A 20,557-nucleotide genomic window follows, 5' to 3' on the forward strand; every position below is an offset into this window, starting at 1 on the left:
TTTTTGAGGCTCCCACAGAACCGCCAGGCCCCCTGCAGCAGCCCCTCCTCCTCCCCAGCACTTCGGAGTGGGTTCCCGGTGCATCTCACCCCTTCCTGCTGTCTGGAGAACTCCTCCAGCTCCTCTTTCCTGAAAGTCAGGGGCGGGCCCAGCCAGGCAGAAACCTCGTTGCTAGATGGGCAATGGGGGCTGGATGGGGAGGAGAGGTGCACGTGGGGGGAGTCTGGGGGGGCTTTGGAAGACGCATGGCTTCAGGGCAGTTGGCAGCAGCTGCCTGCAGGGTCTGCGCCTGGGTCGCAGGGAGCAGAATCGGAAATCCGCTTTTATCTCTGCTCAGGATCAGGCAGGATGGTAAAGAGAGAAATGACAGAGCAGCTGGGGGCAAAGGAGGCCGCCGCCGCCGCCGTTACTGAGCAGTCGGCAGATTGACAGAAGCAAGGGTCATGCTTTTTCCCTTCCCACACGCTACTGCCCATTTGGGACACGGGCACGCGTGCACACGCGCACACACACACACACACACACAGAAGACACACTCCGAGGGCAAGCTGTGAGTTGCTTCCATCCAGCTGCAGGCAGACATGTCACAGATCCAAATGGCATTTCCTATTGATCATTTCAGCAGAGGAGCCAGTGGCAGGGTGACCTCTGGGGACCAGGAAGAGGCAAATGTCATAGGAAGTGAGTGCCACCATCGCAAAGTGACACCACACAGCCCTGGACAAGCTGAGCTGCCAAAGATGGGCGGCCGGGCCAGTAAAACGGCTTCTTCCACTGAGCAGCTGCAGACTTCCAGGTGGCTTCAGGGAGGCCTGCGCTGTGGGCGTGAAGATCACGGGCTCTGCAACCTGCATATGCGCCCGGGGTCCTCCACTTACTAGCCGGGTGACACTGGGCAAATTAGCAAAGCTCTCTGTGAGTTTCCTCATTTCTAAACCGTGGACAATAGCATGAGCAGCCTCCGTGGGCTGTTGTGAGGGTTCAGCGGAGGGTGAAAGGGCAGCCCTTCCTTCGTGAATGTGAACCATCGCTGCCCCTCAGTTCTGGAGTCTCCTCGCTCCCCACTTATTCCCTCCTCTAGCCCTGGGCGGTGGGCGTTGCCCCCCACCCGCCCCCCCCGAGTTAAATGGGGGAACCCCCCTGAGTCCCTCTCTCTGGGCCTCCTCAGAGGAAGGGAGCCCGTCCCAGAGCTTGAGCATCTCTGCCCCTCCCTCCCGCCCGGCCAGGCCCAGCTTCAGAAGCCCCACAGCCAGGGCCTTGGGGGAAGCGCAGACCGGTGGGTCCGGGGGCCGAAAAGGGGAGTCTACCTTCTCAACGGCTGCTTTCCCCAGTCTCCCTCCTGCAGCTCCTTCCACCACGGCGTCCTTCTGGGGTGGGAGGCACACCGGGACACGAGCTGAAAGAGAAAATCAAGCTGGGTCAGCTCTCTCTCGCACCCCAGAGAGGGGCCTGGTATTTCAGAGTGCACATCCCTGAGCACTGCCTCTCCCTGAGAAGTCCTCCAGGCAGCCCTCAGGCCCCCAGCAGGACCACCATGCCCAGGCCTAGAAAATGCTGTTGCGATCGCACATAGTTCTCTTAAAACTAACCCTTGCCCTGTGGCCTGGAACATAACAGGCTCAAGGTAGGAGCTGCCGGAAGGCGTCCACCCTCCTACCCTTCACTTCCATCGCGACCACAGAGCTGAAGACAGCCTGCTCTGCTCCCACATGGCCAGGCCTTGCGTGCTCTGTATTCTTCCTTTCTCGTCCCCAGCCCTGCCCTCTCTCCACCAGGCCGCAGACCCTGCCCTACCTGCCAGCTGATCCCAGGCCCTGGGGCTGAGCTCCTCCTGAAGAGGCGAGGGCTTACTTCAGCGGTTCTTTCTCTCTAAACAGAAAAGAACCCGGAGTCAGAAGACTGGAGGATGACCCTCCCCCGTTTCCAGCCTTCCCCTTCCTCCTGCCCCCAAGCCTGGCGATTCACCCCACTTATCGAGGAACAGGAGCACCCCAGAAGCCACCTGGAATTTATGACCGTGGAACTGGAGAGCAGAACTTTCACGTCTACCGCCCCGCTGGGCCAGCCCTCCCTGGAGCCACCTTCAGCAGGAGGGGTTAGTGGGTAGGCCAATTTTTCCAGTTAGCTGGGTCCCAAGGAGTTAATAGGCAACTGCTTCCTTCTGGCAAGGCCACGGCGGACCAGGCCCGGCCAGATGGTCCCAGATTTGGCCTTTTCTCTCCTGACGGGAGGTCCAGGGGCGTTTCAGTCGAGGAGATGGATTGTCTGAAGTCAGGGACCTGTCAGTCCCACATCAGCCACAAATTGGGTGGACGACGTTCAGCAAGTCATCTACGTCTCCCTGTCCCGCAGCCTCCTGCACCATTAACGAGAGCTAGAAACACCTGAACTGCCAAACCTTTTGGGGCCATGGAGACTTCTGAGTGAGTTAATGTATGAGAAACTCCTGGGGAAGAATAAAGTACTGATCACATAACAGCAAGAGTAGAGCTGGCGTTAATTGAGCAGTTACTCTGTGCTGTGTGCTTTACAACTCCTTTAAACGTCACAGAAACCTCACAACCAGTCTGTTATTAATCCCAGTTTACATATGAATAAAAAGATGACATAATTTGCCCACAGCCTCTCAGTAAGAGTGCAGGTAGGATTTAAACTCGGGGTGCCCCGCTCCAGGCCCAAACTCAACAGTGAGGACCAGTCAGCACTTGAGGGCCCAGTGATCCCCATTTTATACACGCCAGCCCCTTTCACCGGTAGTCGTAATTAGGCACCATTGTGACCCTCTCAGCTAGCCCAGCTACTGAGGAAGGGCGTCACAGAAATGACTCTGCTTCCCGCACAGGCCCTGGGCTTCCCAGGGGGCACGCTGACATTCCAAACCTGGGGGAGCCCAAGGACTGAGAAGTCAGAGCAGAGACACAGAGAAAGACCCAAGTTCGCAGGCTTGCCAGCCTCGACGTATTTATGGGGCACGCTGCAGGCACATCGCCCACACCCTGGAAGAGACGTGGGGTGCACAGGTGAGCGTGGATGCCCACTGTCTCACCATCTCAGTCTCCTTTCCGGGGAGTGAGAGAAGCAGTGCCGGGGGCTAAAGATGCTTCCACAGAAGAGAATATCACTCTTCAGATAAAAGTCCCCCACACTAGATGGGCCCAAAGGCACAAAGGAACATCTCCAACAGTATGTTCTTCAGAAATATTTGCTGATCTTTCAGGGTTTTCTTGGGCATAGAGCCCCCATCACCAAAGGACACTAGTCAGCGGGGAAGAAAAAGTCCAGAAGTTTCCCAATCTTCACCCCCGGTAAAGGCCACATGGCTCCAGAATAGGGAAGAGTTAACTTTCTGGCCACTGGAGACAGTGTCCTGCCCGCAGGGACTGCCCAGCCAATGGCACTCAGTGCTGATGATGTCATGCTCCTCCTGTGCCTTCTATTGGGGACTGGACAGCGAATCCTGCTGGAGGTTCAGGCAGCTCCGCTGCCGAGGCTGGGCGGAGGGGGGGGTGCGTGCAGCGGGAGAGGGAGGGGGAAGGGAAGGCAAGCAAAGCAACGCAGAGCTGCTTCTGCCTCATCCCTCTCTCCACTCCCCCTGCACCTTCCCACAGAAGGGGCCCTGGGGACCACCCCGCACTAGGACAAGCAAGGCAGAGAAGTTTTGGTCCAGAGGAGAGGCTGGGAGTCCCATTCCCAACTGGAGAAAACAGACATTTGGCCTGCCCACTAGGCATACAGTGAACAGGGTAACTGGGGTGAGGGGCCAGCGTGGAGCATGCATGCACACACACACATACCCACGTGCACCCCCGGGGCCTGGGCAGGGACAGGGGACAGCGGCAGCCTCCTTAGCGACACCCTTCCTCCTGCACCCCAGACGCCTCTGCCTTACCTGCCTGAGGACTGGAGGTCTGTTTCCAAGCTGCTGCCCACGACTGCCCCATCTACTCCACTGGGCTCTCTGCGGCAGGGAAAAGAGGCAGGCAGAGCTGTGGGTGGCACCCAGACCCCAGACCCCGCTCCTGCTTCTCTGCAAGACTTAAGCCACATTGGGCTCTGGAACCGGAGGCTGTGGCCAGCGTCTTTGAAGAGCTCCAAGTTCCCCCTACTTCGAGGGGGAACCTCTCGGGGCTCCCTTGCAAGTCCCTCCCAGCCCCCCTGGAGCCCAGGCAGCCCCCGCCCGCCTTCAGCTTGCCTGTAACCCAGCGCGCAGTAGTTTCTCCCCCACCCCAGCCCGTGGCCCAGTCAGTTTCTCACGGTTGGACCCTGTTGGCGAATCGGCGGCGCCAGAGCATGGCCAAGGTGCTGAGCAGGAAGAGGGTAGTGCACATGGCTCAGCTGCCCCATCCCCTCCAGACCGGGTCCGCAGGAGACGGCCAAGATGGCCCCTGCCTGCTCTCCCCAGCCCTGCGGTCCTTCCTGAGGCTCCCAGCGGGCGACGGATTAGGAGGCTCAAGCTGATTAGTGGGGTCAGCAGACCCGACCTTGTGAAGGCTGATTAACCTCACTGGAGCCAGGTCGTCCCCCGAGTGGCAGGGTAAATCGACCTCAGTCTGTTCTGGATGTAGGTATAAGTAAGCCCTGGGCCTGACCCTCAAGGGGCTTAGAGTCTAGACAAACGCACCGGCAAGTGAAACAAATGACCACCACAGAGACAGTTAGGCTATTAAAGGTGCCTACAGAGCACTCCAGGAGTTGTGAGCGTGGGGGGAATCTTCAGAGAGGAGCGGGGCTCATCTGTATTCGCAGGAGCTCAAGGAAGGGTGGGCCCACAGACAGAAGACTCCTCCAGGGCTGCAGACGTGAAAGCACAGGGCATGTTCTGGCAACTGGAAGTTGAGTATTCGTGGAGTCATGATTTCACAGGGGAGACATCCGGAGGGGAGGAGGAGAGGGGAAGAATATAGATGAGAAGCCAGAAAGACAAGGGAGGCCAGGGAGTGAAGGGCGGGCTAAGTGGTTCACTTCTAACCTCTGGACAGCCATTTCCAAATGTTTCTGATTACACACCTCCTTCAGTAAAAGGCAGGATCTAAGTGTTCACTCAGGAAAAGGGATATATGCATCCACTCATAAATTATGTACTTACTATATTACTGTGCAAATACAGTCCCGCACCAGAGACATCCATAAAACTTGTAAAGGGTGAGATGAAAGTGGATAGACTCAAGATTTCTCCTACTTTCTGTCCACATCCCAGGGAAACCTCTTGGGTTTGGCTGGCCACCGCACTGGCTCTTGGGAAGCTATCAGAGGCGGCCCAGGCAGCATGCAGAGCACAGGCCAAAAGAGAGAACACGGGTCTGAGAGTGGCCTAAGAAACTAAGCCCACACACTCTCCTCCATCCCTCTGCAAGACCCCCAGAAGAGGGCATTAGAGTTTTCCTCCCTCAACTGAGACTTGAGCGGCGAGAGGCCTCCCTCCCGCCCAGGATTCCAGTAACTACCTGAACCCCGGGCTCCAGCAAGGCCCGGAGCTAGGGCTGTGCCAGGCCCCTCAGCTTTGAAATAGAATTTTAAAAAATAAACACGAAAACCAAAGCTGAAGAGGAGAGCCGCCACCTCTCGCCATACTTGAGCAGTGGACACAGACTTGGGAAGGGCAGTGCCACCAGGGAGTCTTAGGAAGAACTGGACACACCCCACAAGAGATGTCACGTGTGTCACATGTTTCAGATGCTTGCAGCCCGGGTCTGGCCTCAGGCTTCAACTGGGAGTCAGAGATGGGACCCCCTCCGTATCAGAATCGAGCAGCTGCTGGCAGGGAGGGGACCAGGTGGCTCTCAGAGGTACAGTCCCCACCTCTGGTCCAATCCCCTTCCCTGAGAAGGCCACCAGGACAAGAATTTGTCTCCTCCACCCACAGAACCCCTCCCTAATCCAGGTCCTAGCGGCTGAGATGTCTCCAGCGCCCTGGGCCTCCCCCCCCCACGAGACTTCCTGACAACCCCACCGACCCACCCACCGCAGGTCCGCTCTGCCCGGCCCAGCGGCCTCTCCTTCGGACTTCGCTCCCGCAGGACCAGAATTAGGAGCAGCGCCAGGTTTGGGCCTGCCTGTGTCATCAGTAAGCCACCCAGGGACTTCTTTCTGACGCCACGTGCGTGCCCCGAGGGGGAGGAGGGCTGGCGGGAAGGAAAGGCGGGCGCAGGCCTCTGGCGCTCAAGTTCGGCCCCCATCCCCGCATTGGTGTTTTCCTGTAAGGTGTTGGCGTAGGGAGATGACCCCAGCCCTAAACCCTCCAGAATCTGGGGTTCGGAGCTCTGGTGGTGGCGCCGCGGCCTCCCGGCTGGCTCGGGAGAAGCCGGGAGCGAGCGGGAACTCAGCTTGCACCGCGGCGCCGCTGGAGGGGCTCGCGTCCGCCCCCTCGGGCTGGCGGCCACGCCGCAAATGCCTGGGAGTGTTCGACTTAAGAGTCAGTTCCCCGCCGCGGGAAGGGGGCACACACGCACACGCCCCGGCCTAGCCTGCCGCGTGAGCCGGGACCCGGTGCCCCCAGCCCGCACGTGCCGCGGCGCACTCGCGTGCGGCCCGGCGCCCAGTGACCGCCCGCCCCCTCCTCCCGGGACCCCCCAGTACTCCCGCCACACCTACGCCCCGCCCGGCAGTCAAACTCTGCGGTGGTCTGGAGGGCGGGCACCCCGCCCAGCCTTCACCTTGCCGGAACTGGCTCACGGACAAGGGGTTGGGGGTTTGGAGCGGATCTTCTTTTTTTTTCACATTTTTCCAGCAGACCACATCCCCGCCCCCCGCTCGCGGTCCTCCGCCCCCTGCACATATACCCTACACACACACACACACACACACACACACACACGCACGCAAGCACACATACACACACACACACACACCCGGCGCGCACAGACACGCTCCCTCCCTCCGGCGCGCTCTACCACTCGCCCGCCAGCGGCACACGCAGCCGGCCCCGGCTCCCCGCGCCCCGCCGCCGCCGAGCGTAGCCGGGCTGGGCTGGGAGCTGCTCATGGAGAAAGTGCCGGGCGAGATGGAGATTGAGCGCAGGGAGCGGAGCGAGGAGCTGTCCGAGGCGGAGAGGAAGGCGGTGCAGGCGACGTGGGCCCGGCTCTATGCCAACTGCGAGGACGTGGGGGTGGCCATCCTGGTGCGGTAGGTGTCGCCCCGGCCCGGCCGGGCCCGGGGGAGGGACGGCGGCAGCGGCTCCGGGCAGAGGCGGGCTCGGCCCGGGTCCGAGCTCGGGCGCCACCTCCCCAGCTGCGATTGGGGCCGGGCCGGTCGGGGTGCGGGCAGCGTGGGGCGCCTTGGGGTGGGCGAGGCCCTGGCCGAGCCCGTCCTAGCTCTCTCTGGGCGAGGTGCTCACCAGGAACTAGGAGCCAGACGCAGAAGGAGGGCACCTCCATATCCCTCCCCTCCCGGGCCTCAGAACTCCTGGCTCAGCCAGCCTTGCCTTCCTCACCAGCGACCCCAGCCACGCAACCGAGCTGTTATGGACACACATTTTACCAGCCTTTCCAGTGGGGGCCTTGGGGGCTCCCCATTCTAGAGACAGGAAAACTGAGGATCAACCAAGAAGGAGGACAGAGAGGAGCAAACCCCTTTCTCCAGCTCAGCCCCTTTCTGTATTCAGAGACTTGGAAGAACAGAGCAAAGAGCGAAAGAATAGAGGTCCGGTTTTCCCAGCTGGCCCCTTCCTGCCCCTGGGGCCAGGCCAGCAGGGAGCTCCCAGGTGAGGTGCAGGTGAGTGGAGAAGCAAACTGTCCCCTAGGATACAGTCCCTGCCGAGTTTGGTGGAGGGAAAGGGAGAAGCTTCAGGAGACAGGGCCCCACCCTGAAACCCCGATCTGGGGAGAAAGGGTCATGTGTCTTGGGCTCAGGGGTCATGCACCACATGCCCCCGAGGGATGCACACACACACACACACACACACACACACACAGAGTGACACTGTTATTCACACACCTACACACCAGTGCACATGCATGCCATTCCCATATAGTTAATGTCCCCAAGCCACACAAGCTAGTAATTGACTACAGCTACAGATCGGTGCTCTCTTCCCACACATGCGGGTCCCTGGGGGTGCAGGCAGGGAGGTCCCCTTAACCCTCTGTCCTTGGCAGAGGGAAGCTGTCAAATCTAGGGCAGATCTGGAAAGTCTTATTGTTTGAAGATGGGGTGAAACCTGTCTGCGGAAAGGACAGTTGGAGTGCATGCCTGTCTCCCAGTCTTGGCCCCGTCTCTGGCTCCTCTTTCTCTCCCACAGTCTCTCCCTTGTGCCTCCCCCAAGCCTGGGACCTACCCAGCTCCATATTGATGTGCCCTGATTCCAACCTAGAAACATATTTTGGAGGAAAAAGAGCAAGAAGCACTCTTGAGGAGTTCCAGGAGGATTCCTGAGGAAGGGACAGCTATCTGAGCAGCTCCCAGGCCCAGAAACAGCCGGGGGTGGTGGGGAAGCTAAGAGTGGATTTCAGATCCCGAAGCCATCAGACATTGGGAGGTGCAGCTCTGCACGTGCGATCACCCACACAAGCACACGGTGGACAGTGGAGTCAGAGACGCACCAGACTGCATCCCTGGAGGGCTGCTCTCAGCTGTGTCGGCACATGCAGGTCCACCAGGTCTCAGGATGCGCCCGGGTGTGCACATGGGTCACCAAGAGGAAATGTGGCAAAGTCCAAAGGACCTTGGAGATTTTTTGTCCCGACGCCCTGCCGTTTGCCAGTGAGGGCATGTAAGGGATGTGTCCAAGATCCAGCTCCTAGGGTCCCATCCAACCTCCCCAGGAATGGTGGGTGCTGAGGAAGGAACTGAACCCTGAGGTGTTTCTGGAGAGTCTGAGCTCTTGGCAAGGGTTTCATCCTCTCTCTGTGCCCCTCTAGTTCCCCAGAGGGGAACTCATTCCTTAGGGGGCACTGGGTCTGGGCTGGGGAGGTGGTCACCAGGTGCTCAGGGCTCAGAGGGAGGTCCACAGTTAACCTGAGAAGGCCTGAGATAGCAGTTGGATCTGGACTGCTGATAACCCCAGGCGCACACTTCGCCTGACCCCACCTCTGCTGTCGGGAGCCCAGCCCAGCCCAGCCCAGCCCGGCTCAGAAAAGAGAAGCTGGCCCAGCACCGCCCCCCCCAGCCCCAAGTCCCGCCAGCCTCCCTTTCCTTTTTCTCCTCCTCCTGCCGTCCGCCCCAGGGTAGGGGGTGTTAGGGGGACTCGACTGATAAGCTTCTCAGATAAGGCCCCTCCCCAGATCCTGTGCCCCTCAGTTTTGTCACAGACCCCTCTTGTCTTTACGCCCCATCAAGGACTGGCTAGGCGGGCAAGGACAGGCAGGCGGGCTCTGTCCGAGACAGTTGCCCTCTGACCGGGCACTCTCACCTCCTTCCTCCCCACTGGGCTGGGGCCAGCCACACCCCAACACTCCCCCTGTGAGCAGGTAGCAGCCACGGGGATGGTGGCAGAGGGGCGGAGGGGCTGCCCAGACCCCATGCCTCCTCTCCCTGCCGGGAGGAGACCTAGAGGAAGCACCCGTGCTCTAGGAAGTCTCCCCTCCGGGTTGTAACTCTGCCGCCTTCCCCCTCACGCTCAAGACAAGCCTATTTCAGGCTCTCCTGGAAGCCCAGATGCCTCTGGAAGCTGAGAAACTCCCCAAGCTGGCTGCTGAGGCTTCTCCCAGCAGTGCAGGCCGGAACTGGGAGGGTCAGGAGTAAACACGGGGGGTGGGGGTGGGGGGGGCGCAGAGAAACGCCAGGATAAAGGAGCAGAGGATGAAGGAGCAGAGAGCGCAAGGCCCCTTGACTCCCCTGGCCCAGAAGAAAGGCTCATTGGGACCATCCTTAGGGCCATAACTGGAGACCCACCGGGTCCCAGGTTACCATCCCCGGCAAAGCAGCCTCTGAGGCCGTCTGGGGAAGTCATCAAAGGGGGGCCGCCCTGGCTCCTTCCTGGTCCTGCCACCCACTCTCCTTGGCCCACTGATGCAGCCGTGGGCATCAATTCCTAATCCAGAACGTGGGAATAAAAACAGTGACAACCTCAGGAGGCTATCGCAAGAAGTAATGAGATCGTATAGTAAGTGCTCAATAAATAGTCCCTGTTATTTTCTCATCAGTAAAGTAGACAGAATACCCACTTTGTTGGGGCATTACATGAAATAACAAGTGGAGATGTTCTGCATGTTGTTATTCACGAGCCAAATAGAAGTCAGTATTTTTGTTGCAATGTAAAACCTCTAAAGTCAGAGATCCTCATTTAAATCCAGACTGGGTTTTCCGTATCTGTCCTTCGTTAGGACGCTTCTCCAGAGAAATCCAATGTATTTTCAGACCCATCGCGTCATTTGTCCTCACCAGTATAGCTGTGAAGTAGCAAGCAGGGGTGCAGGGACTCCTCTCACACTTCTGCAGACAGGAGGTTGTGAAGCGATTGGCGATTTGCCCCAGGTCACACTTGGCCTCGGAGAGGGGCCCTCCTCGTAGCCTGAAAGGGTGGCAGGGGCCAGACGCTCTCCCTGCATCTGTTGCAGCCCTCAGATTGAGACCCAACCCCCCGGCCCCGAGGGCTGTTTTAGCCAATTACCAGCTCTCTCTGATCACAGAGGGGACACTCCCAAGGTGTGAAACAACCTGAGAAAACAGGTCCAGGATATTCCATATATTTTCTGAGGCTTCAGTTTTCTGAGTTCTGACTGAGTCTGGCCACATACCTCGCGCCCGGCTGGGTGAGGGATCGCAGAGGTCATCAAAGTGCAGGACTCTGGGCCAAGGTGATGGGTCAGAGTGTGTGTGAGACCCGGGCTCTGCCCTGGCGTTGGGGTACCCAGACGGACCCACAAGGAGGAAGCCGTGAAAGGTGGCAGGGAACACACTAATGGCTTTGGAGGGAAAGCGGTCGCCCTGTGCCAGGCCGGGCGCTCAGGGAGAGGCCCAGCTGACACCGGGGAAAGGGGGGGGGTCCACCATGTGGAAGGGTGCCAGCTTGCTGAGGAAGCTTTAACCCATGGTAAGTAAAGCTGTTGGTCTGGAGCCTAGGCAAGAATGTGGACCCTGTGCTGGAGAAGCGGCTGTGGGACAGTTTCTAAGAAGCCTGGAATCCCAGGTTGAGGAGTTTTGACTTTGTCCGGTACACAGGGGGGAGCCGTGGAATGTTTCTGAGCATGAGAGCGACTCAGTGAATGTGATCTTAGGGGGGAATTAGACAATTTCAGACAAACTGGAGAGGGAGGGGTTAGAAAGCCCTGGGCTCTGCCCCAAGAAGTGCACAGGCTGGTTGGAGAGGTAAGATGTACAGACAGACATGGAGGACTTAACAGGCCGGTGACATCAATCCATATCTTTAATTAAATCAACCGATGACTATGCAGGCTGAGGAGGGAGGCAGGATAGTGAATAGGGAAGGGACTGGGCTGGGAGGAGGACTGAGTCTCATTTCTTCCCTTCCATGACCTGAGCTAAGTCAGCTACGTCGCTAGGGCCTTCCTTTGTTTAGGAAGAGAGCTCTGGCTTCATCATAAAAAAGGGTGGCATTTACTGAGCCCCCTGTGTCCACACTGTGCCAGGGCTCCACATGCCGTTTCTCGTTTCATCCAACAACCACAGTGACTCACGACCGAGATAGGAACAGTGACGCCCATTTCATAGATGAGGAAACTGAGGCTCAGAAAAGTTAACTTGGGGGTCTAGCTCAGGGATAGAGCATTTGACTGCAGAAAAGTTAACTTGCCCAAGGGCACACCGGCTGGGGATACCAGAAAGCAGGCTCTTACCCTCTCAAGCTGCGACCGGAGCAGGCCTTGAAGGGTGTGTGGAGTTTGGAAAGAAGGCAGGAAGCAAGAAAGCTAGCTTCCTTGGGAGAGGAAGCTGCAAATCTGGTGGATAGAAATGGCCGGGGATTAGGGAGGGGTCTGCATGTAAGCCAGGTCGTCCAGAGGAAGGGTGTGTGTTTGAGGAACTGCTACACGTGGTGGGGTGAGGGTGGGTTCAGCCTCTCCCACCTCTGTACCCCCCGCCACCATCATCTGGGCACTTCAGGGTGGGGCCTGAGGCCACCCCCTGCTCAGCACACACCTGCTTCCTCCTGCCAGGTTCTTTGTGAACTTCCCGTCGGCCAAGCAGTACTTCAGCCAATTCAAGCACATGGAGGAGCCCCTGGAAATGGAGCGGAGCCCGCAGCTGCGGAAGCATGCCTGCCGGGTCATGGGGGCCCTCAACACCGTGGTGGAGAATCTGCACGACCCCGAGAAGGTGTCCTCTGTGCTTGCCCTCGTGGGCAAAGCCCACGCCCTCAAGCACAAGGTGGAGCCTGTGTACTTCAAGGTATGTCACCAGATGGGTGCTGGGTGGCAGCACCCACCCTGTTCCGCCCCAGAGCCCCATAACCAATGACAGCCTGCAGGCCACTGGGCCACCCAGCCTCTCCCCCCCCCCCCCCAGCACGGCTGTTCCCAGGAGGGGCAGCAGGATGGGGGCTGCATCTTGAGGGTGTCTGGTTCCCAAAGCTGCCAGGTTCTTGTTTCATGAACAATCCCCTTGGTCAAACACAGGAGAGAAGGGATTCTGGGGGCTGCAGAGGGCAGGACGCCCAGGCATTTACTCCCCCTTCCTTCCTTTGTACCCAGATCCTCTCTGGGGTCATCCTGGAGGTGATCGCCGAGGAATTTGCCAATGACTTCCCGCCCGAGACGCAGAGAGCCTGGGCCAAGCTTCGCGGCCTCATCTACAGCCACGTGACCGCTGCCTACAAGGAAGTGGGCTGGGTACAGCAGGTCCCCAACACCACCATGTGAGGAGGCAGCCTCCCTGCCGCATCCTCCCCCATCCCCTGGCCTCCCACCTCTCCTAGCGCCCAGGGACTGACCACCGGGTCAGGAACAGCTCCGGGAGGGTGGATCTGGGGTCTGACACATTAAAGAACAGGCATGATAGGAAAAGACCCGCTCAGGCCGAGGACCCCAGACAGATTCTCCTCGGGCAGAGCCTTCCCTTTCCCTAGAACCAGTGGACACTCAAGGCACCCCAAGACCGAGGCTGCCCCGGGGCAGAGAGGCTCCAAAAGTTCCTGGCGGGAAAGCTGCTCATCAGGCCGAGAGGCAGCCCAGGCCAGCTCCGGCCACTTCCTCCCTGGTACCAATCACATGGGGCTGTTTTTCATCTAATGCTGACCGCGCTCCCTCCCGCCTCGGCCTCAGCAAGGCTGGAGCCAGGAGAATCACGAGGACGCACGCACGTGCCGGAGCCCACCCGGAGCCTGCGTGGGTGTCCCTCCCACGCACACTACAGGGGGTTTTACTTCTGGGCGACCCCGGAGGCCGGGTTCCCAGTGCTGGGGTGAGGGCCCCGGGGGACGGGCGGCTGGCCTGGTGACTCCAGCTGACTCGGAGCACGAGGGGAGGGCTGGCCCCCAGACTTGGCGGCTGGGAACACTCCGGCCTCCCTGGGCCCCCAAGGGGCTGGGGCTCTGGGAGCTCAATGGAGGGGCGGAGGCAGGGCTGGAGGAGGGACGGGGAGAGGGGCGGAGGCGGGAAAGGGAAGCAGGGGTCAGCCAGCGGCTGGGGACACGCGTTGGAGAGAAACATTCCCAGCAGTTTCCCAGGGAAAAGGCGGCGTCCCCTCCCCGGGCTCCGAGCGGGTCCGCGGAGCCGGCCGGACCTCCTGCTCACTCCGCGGAGTAGGTTCCCCGAGGGCGGCCTGCAGAGGCCCGGCCTCCCTGCCTTCCTGCGTCTGACCACACTGGCCCCCGCTCACTGCGGCTCCCTTCAGCACCCTGAGAGCGCGGAGCCCTCGGGGACTGCCGGCAATGGCCAGATGTTCACAGCTGGGCCCTGCCGCCCCAGACCTCAGAGTGAATGAAAGCAGGCAGGCGATTTCTACCTGCCAGAGGCGGAGGAGGAGGAGGAGGAGGAGGAGGAGGAGGAGGAGGAGGAGCTGGCAGCCCGGAAGCAGCCGGAGGGCAGGGGAGGGGTCAGTGGGGGGAAGGGGGCTTGCCCTCCCACGCCTCTCCCCAGGCAGGCTCGACCGCCAAAGATGAGTTTGTTTACAGCCAGGAGACAAGACTTCCTGCTTCTAGAGAAAAGGGCTTTTTTATAGGGGCCTAGAGGGACGGAAGAGAGCGAGCTGGCCCGTGCAAGCTCCAGTGAATCAGAAACACATGGACTGCATTTCCCGAAACGAAGCCCTGTCCCCTCCCCTCTCTTGCCCTAGCTGGACCCCTGGGACTTAAATCTCGCCAAACCCCAAGCATTAGGAAACCACTGAAATCTCATGCCTCCCCCTTTGTGCTCCTTGTGGACTGAATGGAGATGGGCCACCGTGGGGACTGGTTGGGGCCCTGTGCCCTCCTGGGCCTGAGCGCGCCACATCTGGGTCACCCCAGCTGAGGGAATTGTCCCCTCATCCCTTGGCACACTCTGGTGCCACCTCTGGTCTCCTGGGAACACGGGTGTGACCCCCCCCCCAGAGGGCGTGTCTCCCTGGGCCCGGGCCTGCAGACCCCACTACTGCCAGGGTCCATATGGGTTCAGAGGGCGAGAGGTTACAGGGCAGAGTTCTAGAAGGCCTCCATCCAGCCTCTCTTATCAGAGACGCAATAGCGAGCCAGACACCACTGTTTATCGAACTGTCTCTGCTTCAGGGTGTGCGTGCACTCGTGTGTGTGTGTGTGTGTGTGTGTGTGTGTGTGTGTGTGTGTGTGTGTGTGCGCGCGCGCGCACGGAGTCAGGAGGTGGCGGAGGATGGGGGTGGTGAGTGCAAAGGCGGGGGCTGCGGGTGCAGAGGATGCCCATGGGTGGCCCAAGGAGGCACCACAGGCCAACCAGAGAGTGCGCATATCTCAGAAGAGGAAAAGAGCTCACTGTTCGCAGTTTGTGGAACATTTTCAGGCAGTTCTGTCGCTCAGATCCCATGGAGGTGGGCACCACAGATGTGATTCGCATTTTAGAGAAAAAGATCTGAGGTTCAGATGGGCCGGCCGAGGTCTTGGCAGAAAAGGGCCTAGAAGCTGGGCCTAGTGGGCTTTCACGGGCCCCGCGTGGGTCTCTGGGCTGGTAGCGTTCGGCCTTGCAGCCCCTGATTCCTCTGCCCTCTCCCCGGGTTCCCTGGTCCCACTCGGAGGCCCTAGTAACCTGTTACCTACATCTCCTATCTCGTCCACAGACCACCGGCCGCGCTGCCCTCTTCGGGGCCATAGGACCCCCTCTCTCCTCTCCCCTCCCTGGCAGCACCTTGAGCTGAAGGCCGAGTTCTGAAGACGCTCCTTGACCCTGCATCTCTGGGTGCCAAGGAAGCTGGAGGAATCCCTGACTCGTCTTCCCGGAAAGAGGCTGCCTCGGCCTCGGTCACAGTCCCCCTGGAGCCGCCGGAAGGTGGCATCAGCTACCTGGATGCTGACCCCAGCTCAGCGGCGCAGCGGGTGGCCTGTGGGGTGGGGGACCTTTCCTCCTTGAAGAGCGGGGCACACCCTTCTTAGCTTTTCTACTCACTGTTAGAGACCTAGCTGAGTGGCCGGCGGGAATGGGGGGGGGGCAGGTCTGTGAGTCACTGGAGGAACAAACCAGCCCTGTTTCTATCTGCCTGGCCACACACAGGTCTCCACATCACTTATCTAGAATACCACGCACACACGTCTACCGTATACACAGATATATTCTATATACAATCTATATATAAATCTATATATCTATATATCTATATATATACACATACCTATCTATGATGTGTATCACTAAGGCCCAGAGGCATGTGTGAAGCCTCGGGTCTGCCCACCGAGGGGTCCTGGCAGCTTCTGGGCAGAGAAGAGAGTGTTCCGGCAGAGATGATGGGGTCCCACATCAGCATGGAGAGGACCCGGGCCTGCGTGGGCAGGGTTGCGGTGACCCAGCTTGCCGGCAAAGCCCAGCCCATTCTCTGACCAGCTCCCCCCATTCCTGCTCTCCACTTCAGGCAGAAAGGATTTGGTGTTCCCTACCTCTGCCCCCCACAAAAGGGGGTGGGTCCCTGACTTGCCCCTAAATGGGCAAGGGGAGACAGAGGGGGCCAGAAGTTCTGGACAGGACAACTGCAGTGGGGGAGGGGCCGTGGTCCAGAAACCTCGGATGCCAGCTGCATCTGCCTTTGCCACTGAGACAGACGGCCCTGGTGGGAGGGGGAATCCAGGCTGCTGTCAGTGGGGCAGTGGTGACGGCACCAGATGCCTCCATCTCTTCCTGGGGCTCTGAGGGCTGAGGGCCTTCCCTCCCCTGCCTCTGCTGGCTTGCAGCCAGCCCTCTCCATCCATCTAGGTCAGCGTTGCTGGGGACCCCCCCCCCCCAATGTGTGCCCCTTGGTCATGCGTATTGTCCTCAAGGATGTTTTGCTGCTGTGGCTACTGTGCCTGTGTCCTCCTGTCCCATCTTCGTGCAGCCATCCGTGTAACTGCCTGTCCTCCTTTTGTAGTTTCTGATGTTTGTAACCAGACCCAGCCGTGTCATTAAACAGACTCATTCTTCCTGTGTCTGTGCACGCTTATTTGGTCTTTTCCTGCCACCTGCCCCTCGCCTCTGTCTCCCCTCCTTAGTTCAAGACTCGGGCCTTTTTCTTGAAAGGCGACCCCCCCCAAGGGTCCCCCTCACCTGTGTCTCAGCCTTGGCTGGTCGCGGGCCCCTCTGATTGGGGTTCAAGACGGTGGTGGGGGGCCCCAGCTTGTTTACTCAGGAGCACAGAGCTGCAGACCGGAAGTTGGACTCCAGAGGTGGGAGGGCGGGAAGGGAGTCTGTGCTTGTTTAAAAAAGTCTGGGGGTTTTTCATCTTTTGTTCTGGAAATATCCTCCCTCACATGGGGGAGAGGAGAGAGGGAGGACTCAAGGGAGAGATGTTCAGAAAGGAGGGCCCTTCTAGTTTAGTGAGCCCAGCAAGCCAAGGATAGGACCTTGATCTTCTGGACCTGAGCTGGGCATCCCACACCAAGAGCTGAGGCCCGGCCTGATGCTCAAGGTACAGTGGTGGGGCAGCCCCTGGGCGTTTGGGAAAGAGGAAGTCTGCCCTTACTAGCCTTAGGCCCCCAATACCTTCCCTGAGCTCTCTGCCCCCAGCCCCTTCTATCTCCCACCCCACAGCCTCGGGCCAGGCCTGCCCAGCCCTCGCTCATGATGGAGGCAACAGTCAGCAGCATCGACTCCCAGAGGAGGGACCAGGAGGTCACCACCCCCGGTGGGCTGCAGGAGAAGCAGGAAGCAGCCTCTGTCCCTTGGGAGGGCTCCCGGCTGTCTGGGAAGATTCAGCTGACACACAAGAAAGGTCTTGTCTCCCAGGCCGTGAACTTGTTGAATGCAGGCTGTGCCTTCATCGCCTGGGCCTGGCACAGCAGAGGTGCTGGATAGCAATCCAGAGACTAAATAAATACCACTCACTCTTAGAAAGCCAGACCAGCACCTGGGGCCAAGAGTGAGCTGTGTGCACTGACACGGGCATGCAGAGTGGAGAGGACAGAGCGAGGCAAGGACTTTCCAGGGAGGCGGCGCTGCAAGAGAGAGCCCCGGGCTCTGGGCTGTCTCCCTATGCTGTGTGACCTTGGGCAAGTCACTCACACTTTCTGAGCCACGGTCACCTCTAATTTAAAACAGGAGTGAACGTGAGGCCTGTCTTGCGAGGCAGGTACCAGGAGCAGGAAGGAGGATGCACGCCACCGTGCTGGGGACATGGGAATGCTCAGGACAGAGTGACGGTCAGGCCACCGGAAGCAGCAAACGGAGGGCGGGGGGTGGGTTGCTGGCCAAGATGAGCGATGACTCTTGAAAGAGACTTCCAGTTTCATGGCCCCTGGTGGGCTCAGGCTGAGCCAGAGACAGAGGGGTGTGGGTACAGTGGGGCAGAGGGGACTAAGAGGAGAAGGGGCATCTGTGGTCGAAGGTGGGGGGTAGTCTTTAGGAAGAAAAACCCCTCCCCAGTTCACTTCGGTTGGCTTGAAAGTGGTGAAGGGGCCTCAGAGCTGGAATCATTCTGGAATGTGGCCCTTGAGAATGGTTCTCTCCACTGCCCAACCCCCCCAAAGAGAGGACACTGGCAATTAGTGATTCATCCTACACTTGAGCAAGGGATGCTGCTTGAGTAGGGGGGCAGGTAAGGTCCAAAACAGAGGTGATGCTGGGCAGGGCCCATGTGTCCTGGTGGGCTGCAGCCTGGGGGCAGGGGGCTACAGGGTACAGGAGCAGAGACTGGAGTTTTGTTTTGTGCTCTATGCTCAAGGATAACCTTGTCGCCGAAGAGCTGAGCAACTGGGTCAGCTCCCCTTGGCGTGCTCGGGCGGTGAGCGATGGGGTGTCAGGAACGGGGGTGCAGAGGCTGTGAGGCACCTTCCCGGCCAAGCCGTCCTGGCCGCGCAGCCCCACAGCGACCCCTGCTGACCACGGCAGGAACATCACCCGGGAAGCCGAGCCTGAGCGGCTGGCGAAGTTACCTTCCTATTTTCCTTCCTCTGGGGCCCAACTTCCTCTCTCGCTTTAAAGGAGGTAGTGCCCTAAACGGGGCCTGAGGCAAAAAGAAAAAAAATGTGCACCCCATGTATACTTATGAAAATGTCCTCCCGTGTTTTGACCCAAGTGGAAAAAGCTAATAAATGCTCCATTTTTTAAAAGACTTTACGTAAAACCCCACATCTCCCAAGCTGTTAGCTCACCTATGTTAACACTTATAAACCCAGTTGGGGACACAAGAGCCACGTGGGGTCATTAAAACAAACAACGGCCTGTCTTTGTTTAAAATTTTGAATTTTTTGTTCATCATGGATATTTTTGTTTTAATAAAGATCTTTTTTTTTTTTTTTTAAACAGTCAGGCTTTCTTTTGTTTTTGGGGCTTACAGGATCTTAGTTCCCCCACCAGGGATCGAACTCGTGTACTGGGCAGTGCAAAAGCAGAGTCCTAACCACTGGACCACCAGGGAATTCCCAGTAAAGATTTTTTAAAATATTGTATTTAAGCATTATTTCCTTTGTTTACTGCGCTGCCCTTAAATTTTGTGCCCCAGGCAAGTGCCTCATTCATCTCACCCTATTCCCAGAGCTTTCCTAGAACATCCTTTCGAGGTACTACAGCTGAAAAACACGCAACCTTGACCTCAAAAAGTCCCCCCTCCACACTTCCCAGGGCAGTAGGTTTCAGCGTGTCTCAGCTGATACCTTTGATAAAAGGATGACCACACCAGGGTAAGAGTTTGGGCTTTGGCAGTCCCTTAGGGTTGGAGACGCTGGGTCAGAAGGTTTTTGTGGCCGGAAACAGAGGTCCACTCAGGCTCCCAATGTGAGAGGGGGCTGGGGAATTCCCTGGCGGTCCAGTGGTTAGGATTCCACGCTTTCACTGCCAAGGGCCTGGGTTCAATCCTTGGTTGGGGAACTAAGATCCCACAAGCCGTGCAGCGCCGGCCAAAAAAAAAAAAAAAAAAAGGAAAATCAAAGTGAGGGTGCTGTATGGTGAAGGACAGACATGCAGACATGCTGAAGGAAGGGAGTCAGGCGTCAGGCCTCCGGGAGTCAGGCAAAACCACGTGGCCCGGACTCACTAGAAGGAGGGACTCCAGCACAGCTGCCCGGGGGCCTGGGAACTGGGCGGTGGCCTGGGCGAGGACAGCTCCAGGCCCCGTAATCTCCTGCCCTCCTTGTGGGCCTGAGCATGCCCACTGCAGCATGCACAGTCCCTGGGGCTCCAATGCTCTGGACCCAGCTTCTCAGCCTTCCACGGCTTCCACTGAGGAACCAGCTCTCAGACTCCCCAGCAGAGATGCTGTTTGATCCCACTTTTCTGGGTGAGTGTTTGTGCACAAAGCTCTCAGTTGAGACCACTGTAGAAGCCACTGGCTGCCCTGCATGAGGTGCCCACCTGTGGTCTGATCGGCTATGGCCATGTGGTAGGGAACATGGCTACTGCTATAGTACTAGCACCAAGGGCCAATTGCAGTATTTCCCCACAAAGGACAGAGAGACTCCATCCCCAGATGACTCCCTGTCAGCTTCAGTTTCTCAGTCTCAGATTCTCTCTGTCACACATGAAACCCCCAACCCAGAGCAACCAGCCACCACCTCTGACTGTTGTCCTTTTCTTTTGTTGCCCTCTTCTTTCAGGCCTAAATCCCACTGTAGCCTCCCCGCCTTCTCCAGTCCATCCTCACATGGCCACTGGCTCAGTCTGCTGGGGCCAAAAGGGGCTGTGTTCCTGTTCAAGAGTGTCCAGTGGCTCCGATGACCTCACAAAGATGGTCCGAGCTCCTTCCTCAGCCGTGGGGTGGGGGTGGGGCTACAACCTGGCACTGATACACTTCCCTCATCTGAACTGTTGGTCATTCTCCATCACAAACTTGACTTTCTTCTTGGCTCCCTTGGCCCCAGTCAGGAGCAGCCCTCTCTACCGCCAGCATCTCCCCCTATTGAAATGGCACCCCTTCCTCAAGGCTGCTCCGTGCCTCTCCTTGCCGGCACCTGCCTGGATGAGCCCCCTCTGTGTGCTGAGACCACCTCCCACACGAGCACTGGGATGCCCACACAGTATATAACCTCGCTCTCCTCCCCACGAGAGGGTTGAGAGGCGACAGAACTTTTTTTAAAATTTGGCTGTGCTGGGTCTTCACT

The 20,557-nt window shown here is 58.6% G+C and overlaps 2 protein-coding genes across 2 annotated transcripts; one reads left to right on the forward strand and one right to left on the reverse strand.

The window, feature by feature from the left end:
- Positions 1 to 193: 193 nt before the first annotated feature.
- Positions 194 to 5,393, reverse strand: PRCD (photoreceptor disc component). The gene is made up of 5 exons (XM_059048157.2): positions 4,255 to 5,393; positions 3,890 to 3,958; positions 1,795 to 1,869; positions 1,308 to 1,396; positions 194 to 817 (listed from the first exon to the last, which is right to left on the reverse strand). The coding sequence occupies exons 1-3, from the start codon at positions 4,326 to 4,328 to the stop codon at positions 1,848 to 1,850; spliced, it is 165 nt and encodes a 54-aa protein (XP_058904140.1). The 5' UTR covers positions 4,329 to 5,393; the 3' UTR covers positions 194 to 817; positions 1,308 to 1,396; positions 1,795 to 1,847.
- A 1,037-nt stretch (positions 5,394 to 6,430) lies between these two features.
- Positions 6,431 to 16,451, forward strand: CYGB (cytoglobin). Its single transcript, XM_059048147.2, has 4 exons — positions 6,431 to 7,122; positions 12,051 to 12,282; positions 12,585 to 12,748; positions 15,118 to 16,451. The coding sequence occupies exons 1-4, from the start codon at positions 6,980 to 6,982 to the stop codon at positions 15,149 to 15,151; spliced, it is 573 nt and encodes a 190-aa protein (XP_058904130.1). The 5' UTR covers positions 6,431 to 6,979; the 3' UTR covers positions 15,152 to 16,451.
- The last annotated feature ends 4,106 nt before the right edge of the window (positions 16,452 to 20,557 follow it).

This window comes from Kogia breviceps, chromosome 19 (assembly GCF_026419965.1).
Source record: "Kogia breviceps isolate mKogBre1 chromosome 19, mKogBre1 haplotype 1, whole genome shotgun sequence".
NCBI classification, from domain to species: domain Eukaryota; kingdom Metazoa; phylum Chordata; class Mammalia; order Artiodactyla; family Physeteridae; genus Kogia; species Kogia breviceps.